The following is a 19904-nucleotide window of genomic DNA, read 5'->3' on the forward strand; positions in this document are numbered from 1 at the left end:
CCCCCCAGAAAGACCCGACCAAAGAAAACAAGGTGGAAAGAGCCCAGCTCTCTGCGTCTTCTTTGGCACGTGGCTGCAGTTTCAAAACCACTCAAGAGATTGGCTACGAAACCTGCGGCTCTCCACAGCCATCTGAGGTTTACTGATCGACTGTTATGCTAATAACAAGCCTTTAGAAAGATAAACCACCGAGAATGATAGAGAGAGAGAGAGGAGGAGAGGAGATACACCTCCAAGCTCTGCCAGAGCTCGGTTTGGCAGCAGCCAACTGTGAAAACTTGCATGCAAGGCCGCCGGTTTCTGAACCCGGGCATGGAAAGGGCAGCTTCATTTGCGCTCACCCTGTGAGGCGGCCTTGCCAGAAGATGCTCCGGGCAAACCCTCGCCTCTTGCAGACGAGCAAATTCAAGCCGGCCACAGCGTCCCCTTTCAAACACACAAACAACACAGAGCTGCCCCGTGCAGGGCTTTCCCACGCGCGATGCCAGCTCACCGATTCTCGCGCCCTCTCTCTTTCCGTGGCGCACGGGGGGGGGGGTACAAGGCTGGCATTTCCTCCCTGCAAAGGCGCGGCAAGGGGGCCTCGTAGCTGTGAGGCCTGCCCCGGATCCGGGGCGCTTGCAAGGCACCGAAACCCAGGCGCGTAATCTGGTGAACCGGGTTTGCGTCTCCGCTCTTCCGCATGCAGCTGCTGAGTGACCTTGTAGTCACGCTTCTCTGAAGTCTCCCAGCCCCACTCACATCACAGAGGAAGGGAAAGGAGAATGTTACCCACTTTGAGACTCCTTCGGATAGTGATAAAGTGGGATGTCAAATCCAAACTCCTTCTGCTTCTGCTTCTTCCTTCCTTCCTTCCTTCCTTCCTTCCTTCTGCCATCACTTGCCTCCTTCCATCACTTATTTTCTTTCTTTGAGAGCCAGTGTGGTGTAGTGGTTAAGAGCAGTAGTCTTGTAATGTGGTGAACCGGGTTCGCGTCTCCACTCCTCCACATGCAGCTGCTGGGTGACCTTGGGCTAGCCCCCCTTCTCTGAAGTCTCTCAGCCCCACTCACCTCACAGAGTGATTGTTATGGAGGAGGAAGGGAAAGGAGAATGTGAGCCGCTTTGAGACTCCTTCGGGTAGTGATAAAGCGGGATATCCATCCAACACTTCTTCTTCTTCTTCTTCTTCTTCTTCTTCTTTCTTCCCTGTCTCTTCCCCCAGCCCCTTGGTTTCCATGCTACACCAGGGAAAGATACCATCATTCCTCATTTATACCCCACTCATCTGACCGAATTCTGGTGCTGGAGGAGACTCTTGAGAGTCCCATGGACTGCAAGGAGATCAAACCTCTCCATTCTGAAGGAAATCAGCCCTGAGTGCTCACTGGAAGGACAGATCCTGAAGCTGAGGCTCCAGTACTTTGGCCACCTCATGAGAAGAAGTCTCCCTGGAAAAGAACCTGATGTTGGGAAAGATGGAGGGCGCATGGAGAAGGGGGCGACAGAGGACGATGGTGGGACAGTGTTCTTGAAGCTGCCAACATGAGTCTGACCAAACTGCGGGAGGCAGTGGAAGACAGGAGGGCCTGGTGTCTGGTCCATGGGGTCACGAAGCGGACACGACTAAACCACTAAACAACAACAACAGCATCTGACTGGGTTCCCCCAGCCCCCTTAAAAACTTCAAACATTAAAACTTCCCTAAACAAGGGCTGTCTTCAGATGTCTTCTAAAAGTCAGATAGTTGTTATCTGCTTGACATCTGATGGGAGGCGTTCCACAGGGCAGGCGCCACCACCAAGAAGGCCCTCTGCCTGCTTCCCTGTATCCTCGCTTCTCGCAGGGAGGGAGCCGCCAGAAGGCCTTTGGGAGCCAAACCTCAGATGGGGGTGGAGACACTCCTTCAGCTATACTGGGCCGATACTATGCTGGGAACACAAGAAACTTCTGCATATCAAGTCAGGCTGTCGACACAGATGAGCAGCAGTGATTCAGGGAAGGGTCTCTTCAAGAACAAATTATCAATCAATTAATCAACCGAATTTCTATACAGCCCCTATGCAGGGCACTTTACAATGTAACTAGGCATAGCTGTCAAGTTTTCCTTTTCTTGTAAGGAATCCTATTCGGCATAATGGAATTTCCCTTAAAAAAAGGGAGAACTTGACAGCTATGTAACTAGGCGCGTGCTTGTTTTTCCTCCTCCCTCCCCAAACCCTTTTCCTCTCGTGCCCCGTCTCTTAACCGGAACGGAAAGATTTGGGGAAGGAAGAGCCAAAATTTGCTAGGCTTTGGAGTGGCCCTGCTGTACCCAGGGCCGGCGCGTCCATTAAGGCGAACTAGGCAATTGCCTAGGGCGCCAAAATGGAGGGGGCGCTGGCCAGGCTTGTGCGGGACGGACTAGCAGCAGCTTCTCCGCTGTAGCGGAGAGGTGCTGCTTGCCCCCTACACCACCACCGGCTCCCGCTAAAGCAGGTTTTGGCGGGGGGCGCCAGAAGGTGGTCTCGCCTAGGGCGCAAGAAACCCTAGCACAGATCCTGGCTGTACCCCCCTTCCCCCCCTACAAGTCTGGTGATCCTGAAAGAGAAGGATCGACTGTTGCTGGTCTTTCAGCAGATTGGTTTTTTTTGGATTCTCCAACAAGGAGAGTATCGCAAGCATTCCTTGCACTCATTCCTCTCCTTATTTTTTGCCTTTGCAGATGCAGAAACCCGGTGAACAAAAACTTGAGCCGGTGCCTCTTCTGCCCTGCAATCAGGCCGTGGCTTTGCCAATCGGCTCCTGAAACCGCTCAAATTAAAAGGCGCTTGTTCTTTCGGCTGCCCAGAGCTGCCTCTTTTCCACCAGGTTTTTCGAGAACGGCTTCCCGGCTGCGCCAGGGAATCTTGCAAAAAACAAGAGGTTCCTCCTGCTGCACAAATCAACAGGAACGCCCCAAATCTGCTCCCAGCTCAGCGCTCTTTCGTTTTCCAAAATATGCAGGGCGGTGGGCCCACATACCAGCCGCCGCGGTTGAGGGGAGGGGAGTAAGAGAAACCGAGAGGGGCTTTGCTTCCGTTTTGGGGAGGGAAACCTTTAGTCTCTCGATGGCATTGCTGGGCCCATAAAGCCCACACCCTCCGAGCGTCCCTGTTTTCCAGAGATTCGCAGAAGCTGTCCCGGTTTCTGATTTGATCCCAGAATGTCCCGCTTCTCCTTAGGGCACCCCTATTTTCAGGGTAGAAACATTGGAGGGGATGGAATAGGACGTCCCTATTTCCAGGGGAGAAACGTTGGAGCGTCTGCTGCTGCCAGCCCGAGTCAGAAGCTCTGGCCTAAGCATGGTAGGGGCTGGAGGGAGCGAGATCCCAGCCCTCTGCGTGCCTCTGCCTCGCACTCGGATCACAACAAGAGCCCAGGCTGCCAGATTCCACTCGTAAAGACCCCGTGCCAAGGAAAGCAAAAGCAGCCTTTGCGCCGCAATGTTAAATAATCACTGCACACAGCAAAGCAAAATATTATGCCCATTAAGTCTGGGACGGCGAACATGGCCCTCCCTCTCCCGGCACAGCCAAAAAAATGTCTCTTCCCCTTGCCCTGGCCCTCCTCCTCCTCTGTGCGTTTTGGTTGCAGAAGCCCCCCTGGAGGAAAACGAGGGACCCTTTAGGGAACCGGCCATTGACCCAGCTGGCACTGCCCGTGCCCACGTTCCAAAATAGAGCCTCCTGCCCCCACAAGTCCCTCTGTAATTCTCCTTCCAAATAAAAGGAGAAACTATTTCTGGCGAGGCCCTTGGAACGCGGTCTCCATCTTCATCTTTTCCCCAGCCCGGTTCTTGCGGTTTGTAAGCTGGAGTCTGTCATTATGTGCCCCTTCTCGGCCTTCTCGCAAGAGCACCTGCAAGCACTTAGTTTTGGCCAGAGGTGGTCGGGCACAGGTTGGGCTGAAACGGCATGTGGGGAGCAGCACAGGCCGCCGGCTCTTGTTTTTGCAAGCTCCGGGCTGACGGTGCAACGATTTGACTTGGCCCGTTTCCCCACCCAAAGGCTTTGATGTCGGCTGAACCTCGAGGGTGGAAAGAGAGGAGGAATCGTTGCCGCCGTCTCGGACTCGGCCGTAGTTTGTCCACAACGCAGCCTCCTCAGAATCGGATCTCTGCACAGAGATCTTGGCTTATCGGCAAAAGAAATTAAAATCCTAGGATTAGAAAGTTGGAAGGGACCAAAAGGGTCGTCTAGTCCAAGGTGCCTCAGTTTCTGATTTGATTCTGGAACGTCCCACTTTTCCTTAGGACGCCCCTATTTTAATGGGAGAAACGTTGGAGGGGATGGAATAGGATGCCCCTATTTTAATGGGAGAAACGTTGGAGGAGATGGAATAGGATGCCCCTGTTTTAATGGGAGAAACGTTGGAGGGGATGGATGGATGGAGCAATGTGGGGTGGCTTGACTCACCAGCATTGCTTGGAATTCCTGGAGAGGCAGGATTCGGCTGCCCGACTGCACCTGCTCTTCCAAGGAAGATATGTGGGCTGGAAACCGAAGCAGCAGTATACGGCCTCGGTCCAGTATACCTGAAGGAGCGTCTCCACCCCGGACACCGGGGTCCATCTCCAAGGGTTTCCCTCCCTGCGAGAAGCGAGGTTACAGGAACCAGGCAGAGGGCCTTCTCGGTGGTGGCACCCCCTGTGGAACGCCCTCCTGTCAGATGTCAAGAGATAAACAACTGTCTGACTTTTAGGAGACATCTGAATGCAGCCCTGTTTAGGGAAGCTTTTAATGTTTAATTAAATGTTTATTTTTAACATTTTGTTGGAAGCCGCCCAGAGTTGCTGGGGAAACCCAGCCTGATGGGCGGGGTATAAATTATTATTATTATTATTATTATTATATTATTATGGAATGGGACGTCCCTATTTTCATCGGAGAAAGGCTGGAAGGTATGCACCCGGCCCTCGCGAGAACGAAAGGAATCTGGGTCAAAAGGCTCGGGGAGCAGCCGGCTACCCCCTTCCCCCTCGGCTTCAATAGGGCCTTTTTTCCCCCCGCAAGCAACAGCCTGTGGGTCCGGGATCCTGCAAGCCTTTGCTGCGGTCCAGAGCCTCTCGCTGGAGCGCTGGGGCCTGCCTTTGCCTGGCTCCCTGGCCGCCCTCCAAAGCTTTCAAAGGATTTCTGTTTGGGGTTTGGAGGAGGGTGCCAGGTTTCTTTCCACCACACACACACACACCCCCAGTTGTTGTGCTTCGGGCCGCGTGTTCGCAGGAAGGGGAGCCAAGCAGGGCTTCCTGAACGAACGCCTGGGAGAAATGAAGGCATCATCAGCAAAAGGGGAGGCAGGCAGTTAAAAATAACTTGGGTATATAAAGGCTGCCGAGGATCCCATCTCAATCTCTCTCTCTCTCTCTCTCCCAGCCGGTCTTTGCTGTAGCAGCAACAGCTTCCCGGCTGCTGCGGACTCCTGGCGGGGGCCTTTTGGGCAGCCCAGGCCGGCCTGCCTCAGTTTCCCCTCCGGGGAAGGGCAGCAAAATACTCCCTCCGGCCCTGAAGACATACAGACACCCCAGAACCCTTCACCCAATTTCGCCGCCTCCTGTCCATTGGGAGAGAGGCGTCCCCCGACCAGTACCAAATTTACGTAGAAGCTCAACAAGCTCTAGGTTAAAAAAAAAACCCTCTCTTCGGGCCCCCCCAAAATGTAAAGGAAACATGGATGTATATTTCCCAAATATAATATCTATCATCTATCTATCTATCTATCTATCTATCTATCTATCTATCTACCTACCTACCTACCTACCTACCTACCTATCTGGGACGCGGGTGGCGCTGTGGTCAAATCCAAAGAGCCTATTGGGCTTGCCGATCGGAAGGTCGGCGGTTCGAATCCCCGCAATGATGGGGTGAGCTCCCGTTGCTCGGTCCCTGCTCCTGCCCACCTAGCAGTTCGAAAGCACGTCAAAGTGCAAGGAGATAAATAGGTACCGCTCCGGCGGGAAGGTAAACAGCTTTTCCGTGCGCTGCTCTGGTTCGCCAGAAGCGGCTCAGTCCTGCCGGCCACGTGACCCGGAAGCTGGACGCCGGATCCCTCGGCCAGTAAAGCGAGATGAGCGCCGCAACCCCAGAGTCGGACGCAGCTGGACCCAACGGTCAGGGTCCCTTTACCTTTAAACAAGCTCTAGCTTAGGGCCCTTCTCTCTTGCCCCCCCCCAAAAAAAAATTAAAGGGGGGAAAACAACTGCATGAACGTATCCAAAATATAAGATAAAAAACTAATAGAATAAAAACCTACATCCAGCCACCGTGTTTTGTGTTTTTTTTGTGATGTAAGTCATTAATGATTTTCAATTCTGGTGCTGGAGGAGACTCTTGAGAGTCCCATGGACTGCAAGAAGATCCAACCTCTCCATTCTGAAGGAAATCAGCCCTGAGTGCTCCCTGGAAGGACAGATCCTGAACTTGAGGCTCCAGTACTTTGGCCACCTTATGAGAAGAGAAGACTCCCTGGAAAAGACCCTGATGTTGGGAAAGATGGAGGGCACAAGGAGAAGGGGACGACAGAGGACGAGATGGTTGGAGAGTGTTCTCGAAGCGACTGGCATGAGTTTGGCCAAACTGCGGGAGGCAGTGGAGGATAGGGTGCCTGCCGTGCTCTGGTCCATGGAGTCACGAAGAGGCGGACACGATTAAATGACTAAACAACAACAAATTGCCAGGGGAGAAATGTTGGAGGGGATGGAATAGAAAGTCCTATTTCCACAGGAGAAACATTGGAGGGGATGGAGTTATCTGACCCCCCGAGCCGTCTGAAGGCAATCCTCTATAGGGAAGTTTTTTAAAAAAATGTTTAATGTTTTATTCTGTTTTTCTATATGTTGGAAGCCACCCACAGTGGGCCGGAGCAACCCAATCAGATGGTATATCAATAGTAAAAAGTTATCGTTATGGAATGGGACGTCCCTATATTCATGGGAGAAATGTCGGAGGCCATGCGATGTGGTCATCGGCCTCCTTCCTCCTACTGCCCCCAGCCAGCCTCTGAATCACACTTCCACGAATTCAAGTCGGGAACAGGACAGCCACAGCAGGTGCCGCCGGGGGAAAAATGGGTCCCTGACTCAGCTGCCATGGAAGCTTTTCCGCACGGAACGATCCCAGCACCGCAAGGGCGAATTGGGCAAGCCCTCGGGGCACCTTCTCCCTCGACGCAGAGAGCATTCTGCACGTGCTCAGAGGGGCCCGCTTTTCGGACGCTGCCCTCCAAAAAACCGGCTCCGACGCTGGTTTCGGCAGCAGGGAGCACCCCCATCACCTTGGCACGGGCTTGGCATAGGACCGACTCCTTCCTTTGGGGATTTAGTTCCTCGGATTAACGACGCCGGCCTGCCATTTTGGATAACCGAGCTTTCCAGGGCATCCCATAATACTAGGCTCTCGGGCAGGCAGTGGGTTTAGGATCTGAGCACGAGAGAGCAAACCTTTACCTGTCATTCATTCAGCCTTTATTGGCATAATTTAGACAATGAAATCACAAAAGGGAAAGAAATAATTAAAAAACGTTAAACATATCCAGACGTAGAAAAGATTCAATAGCCACGGTTAAATGAAATTAGTTTTAAATTTGACTTTAAAAAAAATCTCGGCTAAATGTCCTGAATGAGTGGGGCTAGGCACATCTTTCCTTTCCTTGGATGGGGTTCCTGCTTTACACCAGCAGTCTGAATGTAGCCCTTCTTTGTTTTTCTGAGTTTTTCGCTTTTCGCCCTTTTTTGTGGCGTGTAAAGTATCTCCTATAAATCGCTACATCGAATCTGGAACTTTGCGGTTTCCTTCTTTTTATACCCGTTACAGAAATTTTTTAAAAAGTACAAAATTACAAGCGCACAGAATAAGACACGCAAAAAGAAGGAGGGGGAGCAGTAAACAGTCCCCACCCCACGTAGAAAACAAAACAGAAAAACAACGAAAAGGGGCTGTGCGCATTATTTAAAAGGGGAGGGGGAACTTCAGGCTTTGAATAACTCTTGCAGTGTTAGTAGTTATTTATTATGGTTGACGACCAGCACACACACACACAAAAAGACACATACAGAATCAATAATAAATGCAATATAAAATTGATCTGAGATTTGATCTAAAAGGGGTTGACCGTCTTGAAATCAAAGTGCATTAAAATTAACAATCATTGCTTTAAAGGAATAAATTAATTAAAATCAATTAAAATAACCAACGATTCAGATTATTATAATACTTAAAACTGAAAGAATGTTACGAAGCTTTTGGAAAAAAGGGAGGGCTATAATTTGGACAGACTAAAATATGCAGCTGACGTACGTATTTGAAGAAGCCATGAAAGGGAAGAGGGAAGTCCTAAGATTCGAAAGAAACTTGTTTTATATTCTGGCGGTGGGACAGTTGTTAGCTGGCTTATTATGCAATTCAATGCATGCAAATCTGTTTCCGGCAATCCTGCACCCCCCAAAAAAAGCTCCACAACTCTGGTCAATCTCCCCCCATTTTTGTAATTTGGGTGTGTCTTATACACAGGGTGTGTGTTATACTTGGATAAATACGCTAAATTGCCACCATTCTTCTTTGGTTGGACCTCGCTCGTTTTCCATTTTTGGGCTAACGAAACAAGGGCAGCATACATAAATAGCCTTTTATAACACCTGGGATTTTCCGTCTGAATTCTGCCCAACAAAAAGGACTCTGTTTGGTTGTTGTTTTTGTTTTGTTTTTTGGAGGGCCGGGGAATGCTTTTTCAGCGTTTTTTTCAATTCGCGATGGATTATTCCCCAATACCCTTTTAGCCTTTTACAGGTCCACCACCTACGAAAGAACGTTCCCTCTTGTTGTTGTTATTCAGTCATTCAGTCGTGTCCGACTCTTGTGACCCCATGGACCAGAGCACGCCAGGCACGCCTATCCTACTGCCTCTCGCAGTTTGGCCAAACTCATGTTAGCAGCTTCGAGAACACTGTCCCCATCTCGTCCTCTGTCGCCCCCTTCTCCTTGTGCCCTCCATCTTTCCCAACATCAGGGTCTTTTCCAGGGAGCTTCTCTTCTCATGAGGTGGCCAAAGTACTGGAGCCTCAACTTCAGGATCTGTCCTTCTAGTGAGCACTCAGGGCTGATTTCCTTCAGAATGGACAGGTTTGATCTTCTTGCAGTCCATGGGACTCTCAAGAGTCTCCTCCAGCACCATAATTCAAAGGCATCAATTCTTTCCCTCTACTTCACTGCATCTCTGGATCCCTTTCAATTCTACAATGATTCGGTTCTGTGGTTCTTTGGGACTGGCTGCCAGAAAGTGGCATCATTCAGAGTCATGCCAGGGACACGGCACAGGCTGGGTTGGAGGATGGCGGCTAACAATTGAGGCTGAATCCTGACAATACAGAAGTACTGTTCTTGGGGGACAGGGGACGGGCAGGTGTGGGGACTCCTTGGTCCTGAATGGGGCAACTGTGCCCCTGAAGGACCAGGTGTGCAGCCTGGGGGTCATTTGGACTCGCAGCTGTCCATGGAGGCGCAAGTTCAATTCTGTGTTCAGGCAGCTCCATCTGGTACGCAGATGAGACCCTACCGCCCGCAGACTCTGGCCAGAGTGGTGCATGCTCTGGTTATTCTCTCCCGCTTGGACTACCGCAATGCGCTCTCCGTGGGGCTACCTTTGAAGGTGACCCGGAAACTACAACTAATCCAGAATGCGGCAGCCAGACTGGGGACTGGGAGCGGCCGCCGAGACGATATAACTCTGGTCCTGAAAGACCACCATTGGCTCCCAAGGTGTTTCCAAGCACAATTCAAAATGTTGGTGCTCACCTTGAAAGCCCCAACGGCCCAGAATACCTGAAGGAGCGTCTCCACCCCGGACACCGGGGTCCATCTCCCGAGGGCCTTCTGGCGGTTCCCTCCCTGCGAGAAGCGAGGTTTCAGGGAACCAGGCAGAGGGACACATTATACTCATGTAAAAACATGCTGATTCCTGGACCGTCTGCGGGCCGGATAGAAGGTGATTGGGCCGGATTCGGCCCACAGGCCTTTGTTTGGGGACCCCTGCTCTCTATATCTCTATCTCTATCTCTACATTGGAGGGGGCGGATAGGGGCTGGCGATGAATCTGACCAGTTCTCCCCTTCTGTTTTTGGGCTGTTGCAATATTATTCCGGTGTGGGTTTTGTTTGTTTGTTTGTTTTGCTACGCATGTGCTAGTTTTGTCTCTGGGCGCACCCCCTGCGAGAGTGCATGTTCACCTCTCAGGGACATGGAGAATCGGCGGCGCATTTGTACTCCGAGAGGAGAAGGAGGAGGTATTCCTCCCCCAGCCACTGAAGAGCCGGGTTTCCCCGCTGCTGCAAAGCGCTTAAAAGCAGCGATGCGCACCGTTCAGAAGTTTTTGTCTTCCAGAGTTCAGAGAGAGGAGGAGGAGCAGGGGGGGGGCTCCCTCCTTACCCGCAACCCCCACATGAGTCATGCCTTTGCGATGTCGCCCTTGTGCAATCCCTCAGTCGCTGCTGTCGGTGAAAAACTTCCCTTCACCAAGGAAACCGAGTTGACGCCCCTCCTGGGCGCAAGAAGGCGAGCGTCTGTGGATGTCCTTGGCGTGACGCACCAGCCCTTCTTTGGGTAGAGGAGAGTGTGGCTACTACGGCGGCCGGGCAAATATTGTCATCCTCCTCGGCGTGTGCAATCTAGGGGAACGACCCGTCACTCCCAGACTTGGTGGGGCTGCGCTGTGTCCCCAGCATGACTCTGAATAATTAATCATCAACGAAGTTTGTTATTGGTATGAACTTTCGTGTGCACCATGCACACTTCTTCAGATAGCATGCATGTGCACAAAAGCTCATACCAAGAACAAACTTAGTTGGTCTCTAAGGTGCTACTGGAAGGAATTTCTTTTATTTTGTTTCGACTATAGCAACACACAGCTACCTCACCTGTAACAACTTCTTCTTCTTCTTCTTCTTCTTCTTTCTTCTTCTTCTTCTTCTTCTTCTTATTATTATTATTATTATATTATTATTATTATCTGAAGAAGTGTGCATGCACACGAAGCTCATACCAAGAACAAACTTAGTTGGTCTCTAAGGTGCTACTGGAAGGGTTTTTTTTTATTTTGTTTCGACTATGGCAGAACAACACAGCTACCTACCTGTACTTATTATTATTATTATTATTATTATTATTTTTTATTATTATTAATCTGAAGAAGTGTGCATGCACACAAAAGCTCCTACCAAGACTAACTTCGTTGGTCTCTAAGGTGCTACTGGAACTCTGGGGGGCTCCCGATAAAATATTAAAACACGATAAAACATCAAACATTAAAAACTTCCCTAAACAGGGCTGCCCTCAGTTGTCTTCTAAAAGTCAGGTAGTTGTTTACCGGTATTTCCTTGACATCTGATGGGGGGGCGTTTCACAAGGCGGGTGCCACCACCGAGAAGGCCCTCTGCCTGGTTCCTTGTAACCTCGCTTCTTGCAGGGAGGGAGTCACCAGAAGGCCCTCGGGAGATGGACCCCGGCGTCCGGGTGGAGATGCTCCTTCAGGTCTACTGGGCCGTTTAGGGCTTTCAAGGTCAGCACCAACCCTTTGAATTGTGCTCAGAAACATACTAAACGTATAAAGCATTAATAAAAAACAGAGTGAAGGAGAGAGTGTTGGTGTTGACCTTGAAAGCCCTAAACGGCCTTGGCCTTGTATCCCTGAAGGAGCGTCTCCACCCCTCATCATCCAGCCCAGATGCGGAAGTCCATCTCCCGAGGGCCTTCTGGCGGTTCCCTCCCTGCGAGAAGCGAGGTTACAGGGCACCAGGCAGAGGGCCTTCTCGGTGGTGGTGCCGTCCCTGTGAAACGACCTCCTGGCAGATGTCAAGGAGATAACACTACAGTGGTACCTCGGCTTACGAACTTAATCCGTTCCTGAAGTCTGTTCTTAAACCAAATCCGTTCTGAAACCGAGGCGCGCTTTCCCTAACGAGGCCTCCCCCGCCGGTGCCCTTCCACCGTTCGTAGACCGAGGTAAAGTTTGCAAACCGGAACACTAATTCCGGTTTTGCGGAGTTCGTAAACTGAATAGTTCGTTAACAGGGCTGTTCGTTAAAGCCCTGTAAGACTCTTTGGCCTTTATCGTGTTTTTAATATTCTGTTGGGAACTGCCCAGTGTGGCTGGGGCAACAGAGACAGATGGGGGGGGCAGATAAATAAATTGTTGTTGTTGTTGTTGATCATACAAGCTCCTTGCTAGGTTTGCTCTCAGCTCCAGCCTGTAAATCAGGCGTCCCCAAACTCGGCCCTCCAGCTGTTTTTGGACTACTACAACTCCCATCATCCCTAGCTGACAGGACCAGCGGTCAGGGATGATGGGAATTGTAGTCCCAAAAAAGCTAGAGGGCCAAGTTTGGGGACGCCTGCTGTAAATGGAGTCTAATACCTCTGGACAACACTGCAGGGCTGTTGTTAACTACTCAAAAGTGTGAACTGCACTGCAGGGCTGTTGTTACAAGCCGTCGCCTCCCAGCCACAGGCCCTTCTGAACCTGGGGGTGCTCCCAGACAGGGTTTGTGTGGGGATGGGGGCTCCCCCCTCTCATTCAGCACGTCCCCTGGGGCCCATATTATTTCCCCCATGGAACCTGGGAGGACCTTTTCCATGGAAAGTCCAATAGCAGCTCTTCCAGATGAGGACTGTAAACTAGATTAGCACTGATGGGTCATTGGGCTCCCTCCCGCCGCCCCCTGGAAAGGAGTAAATCCGGATGGTTTTGAATTGTTTTCATTTATGAAATTGTTTTCTATAAGGCTTGCCATTCCTGTTGAAGTGGGTTTGTTTTTTCTGTTGTTTAACTGCTGAGCGATGTTTTGTAGGAAATGGAAGGAAATCAATAAATGTGCAAATAAATAGGTTGTGTGAGGGTAGAGATTTTCATGTCAATGGCTGTGGCGGGGGGGGGGAGGCCTTGCATGAGGAGCATTCATCCCATAATAACCGCCCTCTGCTCAAAACAAAACAAAACAAAACAAAACACCACGCTGTTTTCTTTGTTCTGTACACCCGGAAAGGCACCCTGTACATGCTCAGAGGCAATCCGCGCGGTCAGCGGGGAACCGGGTTAGCAGTGGGTCCGCGCGATCTTTGCCGCTCCGCATCCACCGATCCAGAACAAAAGGGCCAGAGCTGCGCCCATCCAATTCAAGAGCACCCACCGGGGGGGGGAGGTGCTGCCTGCCACCCAGACTATTGGCGAGGGGGGAGCCGCTCAAAGTGGTGCCGGGACTCAGGCGCGCAGGACGACCCGCGAGTTTTTTTACGCGCAGAGGAGCGCGCAAGGAGCCAGCTGGCTAAGCGAGGGGTTCCCGAGCATGTGCAGAGCGCCCGGGGGGGCTGTGGGCCCTGCCGAGCAGGGAAGGTCCGAAGCCGGAGAAGGTTCAGCCTCCCTCTCTCTCTGCGCGCCACCGCTGCTTCTTCTCCTGGGCTGCCGGCCTTCCTTTTATAGCGGGGCTAAATTTAGGCCGGCCCGGGGCCGGGCCAAGCGGCAGTTCCAGCCCCCCCAAGCAGCAGCAGCAGCGGCATCGCCGGGTCCCTCCGCCGCCTGCCTTCCCGGGACGCGCTTCCTGCGCCTCTGCCATTGGCCTGCGCGCTCGACGGCGCGGCTTAAAAGGAAGGCGCCGGCCGCGCCGGGCAGCCACATCCAAAAGCGTCCGAGATCATGGCGCTCCTGCCCTCCTTCGCCTCCTTCTGCAGGGACAGCCGCCCGGCCCACCAAGTAAGTAGCTCGCTCGCTCGCTCGCCCACCCGGCCCTCTGCACATGCTCGGGGGCACCGCGCTGAGCACTTGGCACTGAAAGAGGGGCTTAATTGGGGACGGGGTCTAGACTTTGGGGATGCTGCGGGGGCTTCTCCAGGGGCCAGGAAGGGGGTGGGCGCGCCCAGGGCTGCTTTTCTCGACGGGGCGTCCGGGCTCTGGGACCCTCGTGCGCTTCGCTCACGGGCCCGTTTCTCCTCTTCTTGCAGCGGTGGAGCTTTGGGCTGCCAGCGGAGAAGTTCCCCTGCGGCGGCGGAGACCTCTGCTGCCCTCCCGCCGGCCGCCTGGACGGGCTGTGCCCGCCGTCGAAGGAGGACGACGACCTCAATCACGTCCTGGATTTGATTCTCTCCATGGGAAGCGGCGCAGACGGAGGGCCCTTTGGCCCTGACAGCGGCGCGCCCCGCGGGGATTACGGCGCCGGACGGGAGCCCTTCTACGAGCTAAGCCCCTCTCCCGACGGTGGCGGCGGCGGCGGCTACGAGCCGATGGAGCGGGGCAGCCCTCCGCCCTACGGCGCCACGGCCGCTGCCCTCCTGCCCGAACTGGAAGCTTCCCCCTACGTGCCTTTCCCGGGAGCCACCGCCGGCTTCATCCAGGGCCGCTTCTTCGTCACGTCGGCGTTCGCGGAGGGGCCCAAGCCGGAGATGTCGTGGCCACAACCCTGCGCGCAGATCAAGCAGGAGGGCGCTAGCCCCACGCCCTGCATGCTGACAGCCTCTCCGCCGCTCCCGGGGGCAGAGACCCCTCCGCTCAGCCCCGACGACCTCTTGGCAGCAGCCGCCGTCGAGTGCCAAGCCCCTCTCGGGCGCCACGCGCAGCCCACCTACCCGGCGCCCTTCGCTCACCCTCTCCACTACCGCCAACACCCTCGCAGCAGCAGAGCGCGCCGCCCGCCTTCGGCTTCTTCGACGACAGCCTGCCTTGCCCGGTCTCTGCCCCGAGGGGGCTCCTCACACCTCCCTCGTCGCCGCTGGAGCTGCTGGAAGCCAAACCCAAGCGCGGCCGACGATCCTGGCCGCGCAAACGGACTGCTACTCATACCTGCACCTACGCCGGCTGCGGAAAGACTTACACCAAAAGCTCCCACCTGAAGGCTCACCTGCGCACCCCACACAGGTAAGCGCAGGCTTGCGCGCGCCAGGTGGCGCTGGGGACCCCGCAGCCACTGATTGTAGCCCAGAGAGACCAACTGCCCCCTCGCCCCCACCTGAGGGTCTGGACAGGCCACCTAGCAACTCCCCCCCCAAAAAAATATTCTTTATGGGTTTTCAATTATTATTTTTTACAAATCAGTGAAACAAATTCAAACAAATTTAACATGCGATTTCTCCCCCCCCCGCCTGCTGTGACAACAACTGGCATGCGCTGGAGCGGGGTGCCAATTTGAATTTTAAAAGGGGGGTGGGTTCCAGGTAAGCCCCGCCTCACATAATCCATCACCACACCCACATACCCACACACGAATGGCAATGCCCATTATATTTGGGGGGGGGGGAAGGGGCTCTAATGTTTTTTTGGGGGGGGGGGAGACGCCTGGGCCCCTACGCGCTGGATACTTTTCAATTGCATCCCGTTATTCGCTGCTTTTGCTTCTAACCTATTGCATTCCGATGCGAACTCCGCAGAATCATTTTAAAAAAAACGCGAAGTTGAGCAAGCAATTAATAATACAATTGAAATCCAGTGCAAATATTGAGGGAGGAGCAGGGTGGAGTTTGTGGACCGCCGCAGTTCGGGAGCCCCTGGTGGAGACGAAGCTGAGGTTCATGGGGGGGGGAGCAAAAATAAATAAATCTGCGTCCGTTAAGTCTTCCAAAACAGAGAAAGAGGATTCCTGTAGTTTAGCCCCAGTTCTCTGAAAATCTGGCAGGCGGGCGTTGTGTTGCTAAACCACTGAAATTCTCTAACCCGAGAGCCGTGGGCTCTCCAAATTGGCTGGCCGACCCACCTCGCCTTGTGCATCGGAGTGGGGAGGGACATCGGTGCCCTAGTGCTGCTGCTGGTCCTCTAGGTATGTGACCATTGGTCATGCTGGCTGATGGGCGTTGGGAGAGCGCAGCAATATCCAGTTGCCCAGTAGGAAACCCAGGCGTGAAATTGCGCACATCTGGGCTGAGGGGGCGCAGCTGTTCCCAAGAGGTGCTGCCAAGTGACAGAGGCAACCTGTGTCTTAGGCGGGTATAAACATTATTATTATTGCTATTATTATTATTATTATTATTATTATTATTATTATATTATTATTATTATTTTATCCGCACACAAAGGGGCCTCCAAATTCAGCTGTGTTAGAGCCGCGTTACCCCAACTTGAATCGCCGGCTGATTTTTTTCCGGACTACAACTCCCATCATCCATAGCTAGCAGGCCAGCGGTCAGGGATGATGGAAATTGTAGTCCGGGAGAAAAAACCCAAGTTTGGGGAGCACTGGGTTCAAATCCCCCCTCCCAACTCAGCTTCGAAGCTCACTGGGTGACCTTAGCCACTGCCTCTCTACCTAACCTGCCTCGAAGGGTTGTTGTGGGGAATCAAATGCTAGAATCGTAGTGTTGCGAGGGATCCCCAAAGGTCATCCAGCCCAACCCCCTGCGCTGCAGGAAGAGGGGGGAAGCATGCACATAGCCTCTTGAGCTCTTTGGAGGAATACCTGGGATAGAAATGCAATCGATCGATCGATACTTACCCGCTTCCTTTCCTCCACAGGCGAAAAGCCCTACCATTGCAACTGGGACGGCTGCGGCTGGAAGTTTGCGCGTTCCGACGAGCTCACGCGCCACTACCGCAAACACACCGGGCACCGGCCCTTCCAGTGCCACCTCTGCGACCGCGCCTTCTCTCGCTCCGACCACCTGGCGCTGCACATGAAGAGGCACATGTAGAGAGCGAGGGGGGGGGGACTCTCCAGGACTTAGTCGGGATCTTGTAGCTGGTACTACGTCCGCCTGCGCCTGGGATGACGGGGGAGGGAAGGCGTGAGCCGGCCCCTGTAGTAGCAAGAGGGAGACGGGGGGGCTGCGGCCAGCGCCTCTCCAGGAGGCTGCGCGAAAACCTGACGGGCTGCTTTCTGCCCCCAACCCCGGGAGGGAGAAGATGGGGACTTAATTTATACGGCTCTGGAGCGGAGACGAAAGGGCCGTCCGGGTGTAAATAGCGGATCTGCGACAGCCCAGGAGATCAGCTGGAACGGAAGGCTTGGCTTGAGGATCGCGCGGAGGCAGGGGGGACGCCTCGCGCAAAACGCTCCCAGCTGCCTTAACCTACACTAGAGCTCCTAACAAGGCTTGAGGTCTTGTGAAGAAACGACTTTTTTAAAAAAAGAAAAAAAGAAATATATGTGTAAATAGTTTTATACACAAGTGTTGGGAGGATACAAGCGAAAGACGAAATGGGCACGTTTCTTGCCCATATTCCACTTTTTATAAAAATGAAAACTTTTTATAAATATATATATTAAAGATTTTTTTTTTCTAAAATAAGCCTGATTCTTTCATCTAGAAATCCTTTGGCCTGGAGGGGATGGAGGGCGGGTGCAACCCCCGGCGCAAAAAGATGATTGTTGCTGTTTTGTTATTTCTTGGCCCTATAGGTGCCCATAACCTACCCCCTCCCAGCTTCCCCACAATCCTAGGCATTCCCCACCCCCCCGCTCCGCCTCAGGGCGCAAGAAATAGACCCAGGCGCGGACCGCAGCAGGGCCAACGCTTTGCACCAGAAACGGCTCTCCAGTTCAAAAGCAACCCAAGGCTATAATCTTGAGTCTCGTTTTTAGTTTACTCCACAGCTATTTCGGGAGCGCTCTGAAATCTCTTCCAGATGCTGCGGCAGATGTGCCCGCGGCCGGGCTCTGTGGGCAGGCTGGTTTTTGCGCATTTTAATGTGAAACGTAAACACGGCATGTCAGTAAATGCAGGGTCCTTCTTTGAAGGGGGGGGGAATGCAGGACTGCTGCTGTTCCCCAAAAGGTGGGGGTGGGTGGATGATGGAGACGTTGGAACAGAGCAAGTTAGTTTCTTCGCTAACTAGATCCTTAAACGGGTCCGCCACAAAACTGCGTGAGAGAGGCGCATCTCCGGAGGGTCGTTTTTTTTCTGACCCTCTTCATCGCACCTCCGGCAAATTAACCCCCGCCATTTCCCTTCCAGGGGAGGGTACCCGAACACTTTGCAGTTGCTGGGCTCGCAAATTTCCACGGCGCCATTTAAAAAAGGGGGGGAAAACACGGGGTGACGCGGCGGGGCTGCACAGATTTTTGCAAAAACAGCCACCGCCACCAAACTCTTCTTTGCAAGAAACCAACGTCTCCTCCCGCAAAGCAAACCGCGCAGAAGCAGAGCGAGGTTGCAGTTGGTTGCTGTTTCTCATGGGTGGGGGGGAGGAGGAGAGGGGAAATGGGTGTGTGCAAAAGGCCGGCCCAGCGCAGGATTGTGCCCTTGGAGGTGCTCACCAAACCGCTTACCCAATACAGTATAGCTTATTGAGAGTGTCAGCAAACTACGGCAGTTTGGAGAGAGAATTCAGCTCCCTCCGCCGCCAAAACACACACAAACACCACCTGGTTGTCTCTGGGTTGTTTCGACTATTAACAGAAAGCGCAGGCTCTGGTTTAGGAAATGAGTTATAGTTTAAAACAGGGGTCCCCAAACTAAGGCCCGGGGGCCGGATCTGGCCCAATCGCCTTCTAATTCCGGCCCGCGGACAGTCCGGGAATCAGCGTGTTTTTACATGAGTAGAATGTGTGATTTTATTTAAAATGCATCTCTGGGTTATTTATGGGGCATAGGAATTCGTTCAACCCCCCCCCCCCCCAATATAGTCCGACCCCCTACAAGGTCTGAGGGACAGTGGACCAGCCCCCTGCTGAAAAAGTTTGCTGACCCCTGGTTTAAAACCACCTGACGCGCCGCAGGTTGTGGGAGGTGGAATAAAATTGATCCTGCTGCAAACTGGAACGGGCTCCTCTTGCAAGTGCACGGAGCATCACGGGCTGCGGGTTGAAGAAGAGGAGGAGGAAGAGTTTGGATTTGATATCCGCTTTATCACTACACAAAGGAGTCTCAAAGCGGCTCACAATCTCCTTTCCTCCCCCCCCCCCACAACAAACCCTCTGTGAGGTGAGTGGGGCTGAGAGACTTCAGAGAAGTGTGACTAGCCCAAGGTCACCCAGCAGCTGCATGTGGAGGAGCGGAGACTCGAATCCGGTTCACCAGATTACGAGCCTACCGCTCTTAACCACCACACCACACTGGCTCTCCGAAGAGGGTCGCAGCCATTGAATTTATCCGAGTCTCCTTTTCAGTTTGGGGCAGTAAATGCTACAGGGCACCCCCCCCCCCTTCGTTGCGCCTGCCTTTGAATGGCCGGAGCGTCTCGATAAGTAGCCTATTCTCAGGAGGAATAAAACTTCTAAACTCGCGCCTTTACGCACGTTGCTCTTCCAAACCCGGCACCCCCAAACTCAGCCCTAAAGCTGTTTTGGGACTACAATTCCCATCATCCCTGACCACTGGTCCTGTTCTCTAGGGATGATGGGAGTTGTAGTCCCAAAACGCTGGAGGGCTTCCAAATCTATCCCTCCACCCCCCCCCCCCAGCACTCAGGGAGTCCCTCCGGACCCTCGAGATTTCTAGACCTCTTCCAGCTCCGCAAAGGGTCCCCGTCCTGGAAGCGCAGTGACGCGCATTGCGCACGGCCAGCACAGCGCCCCACAAATTCTTCCCTGGTGAGCCCAGGAAGGCGAGCCATTCAAGGGTTAACCGGGCAGCGCAGAGAAAGGAAAACAGGCTCTCGCTATTTGCATGGAGGGTGGTGGTGGTGGGGGGGGGTCGGTTGTTGTTCACCAAAAAAAAAGTTTGCCCGAATTAGCTCTCCCCGCAATGAGAGACCGCTTTGCAGAAAATGACTGGGAGAAGTATTTAAGCCCGTTGCCGAAATAAGCAACGAAAAGCGAAACGCTGTCATTTCTGGAAAGGGGGGGCGCAGGAGGGCAAAGAGATAGTCCTGCAAAGTTGGCCAGGAGGAGGAAGAAAAGAAGAGGAAGAATGGCTGTTTGGAGAGCCTGTTGGAGGAAAGCAAGCCCAGATTCGGCAGAAGCCGCGTTGCACAACCTCGCGTTGCAGATCGAGAGCGGGCGC

At 53.2% G+C, this 19904-nt stretch overlaps 1 protein-coding gene across 1 annotated transcript; it reads left to right on the forward strand.

Moving 5' to 3' along the window:
* Nucleotides 1-13674: 13674 nt before the first annotated feature.
* Nucleotides 13675-17083, forward strand: KLF2 (Kruppel like factor 2). Its single transcript, XM_033136934.1, is given in 4 exon segments — nt 13675-13731; nt 13980-14640; nt 14643-14889; nt 16477-17083. Coding segments are annotated over 4 exon segments (1188 nt in total). The 3' UTR covers nt 16700-17083.
* The last annotated feature ends 2821 nt before the right edge of the window (nt 17084-19904 follow it).

This window comes from Lacerta agilis, chromosome 18, assembly GCF_009819535.1.
Source record: "Lacerta agilis isolate rLacAgi1 chromosome 18, rLacAgi1.pri, whole genome shotgun sequence".
NCBI classification, from domain to species: domain Eukaryota; kingdom Metazoa; phylum Chordata; class Lepidosauria; order Squamata; family Lacertidae; genus Lacerta; species Lacerta agilis.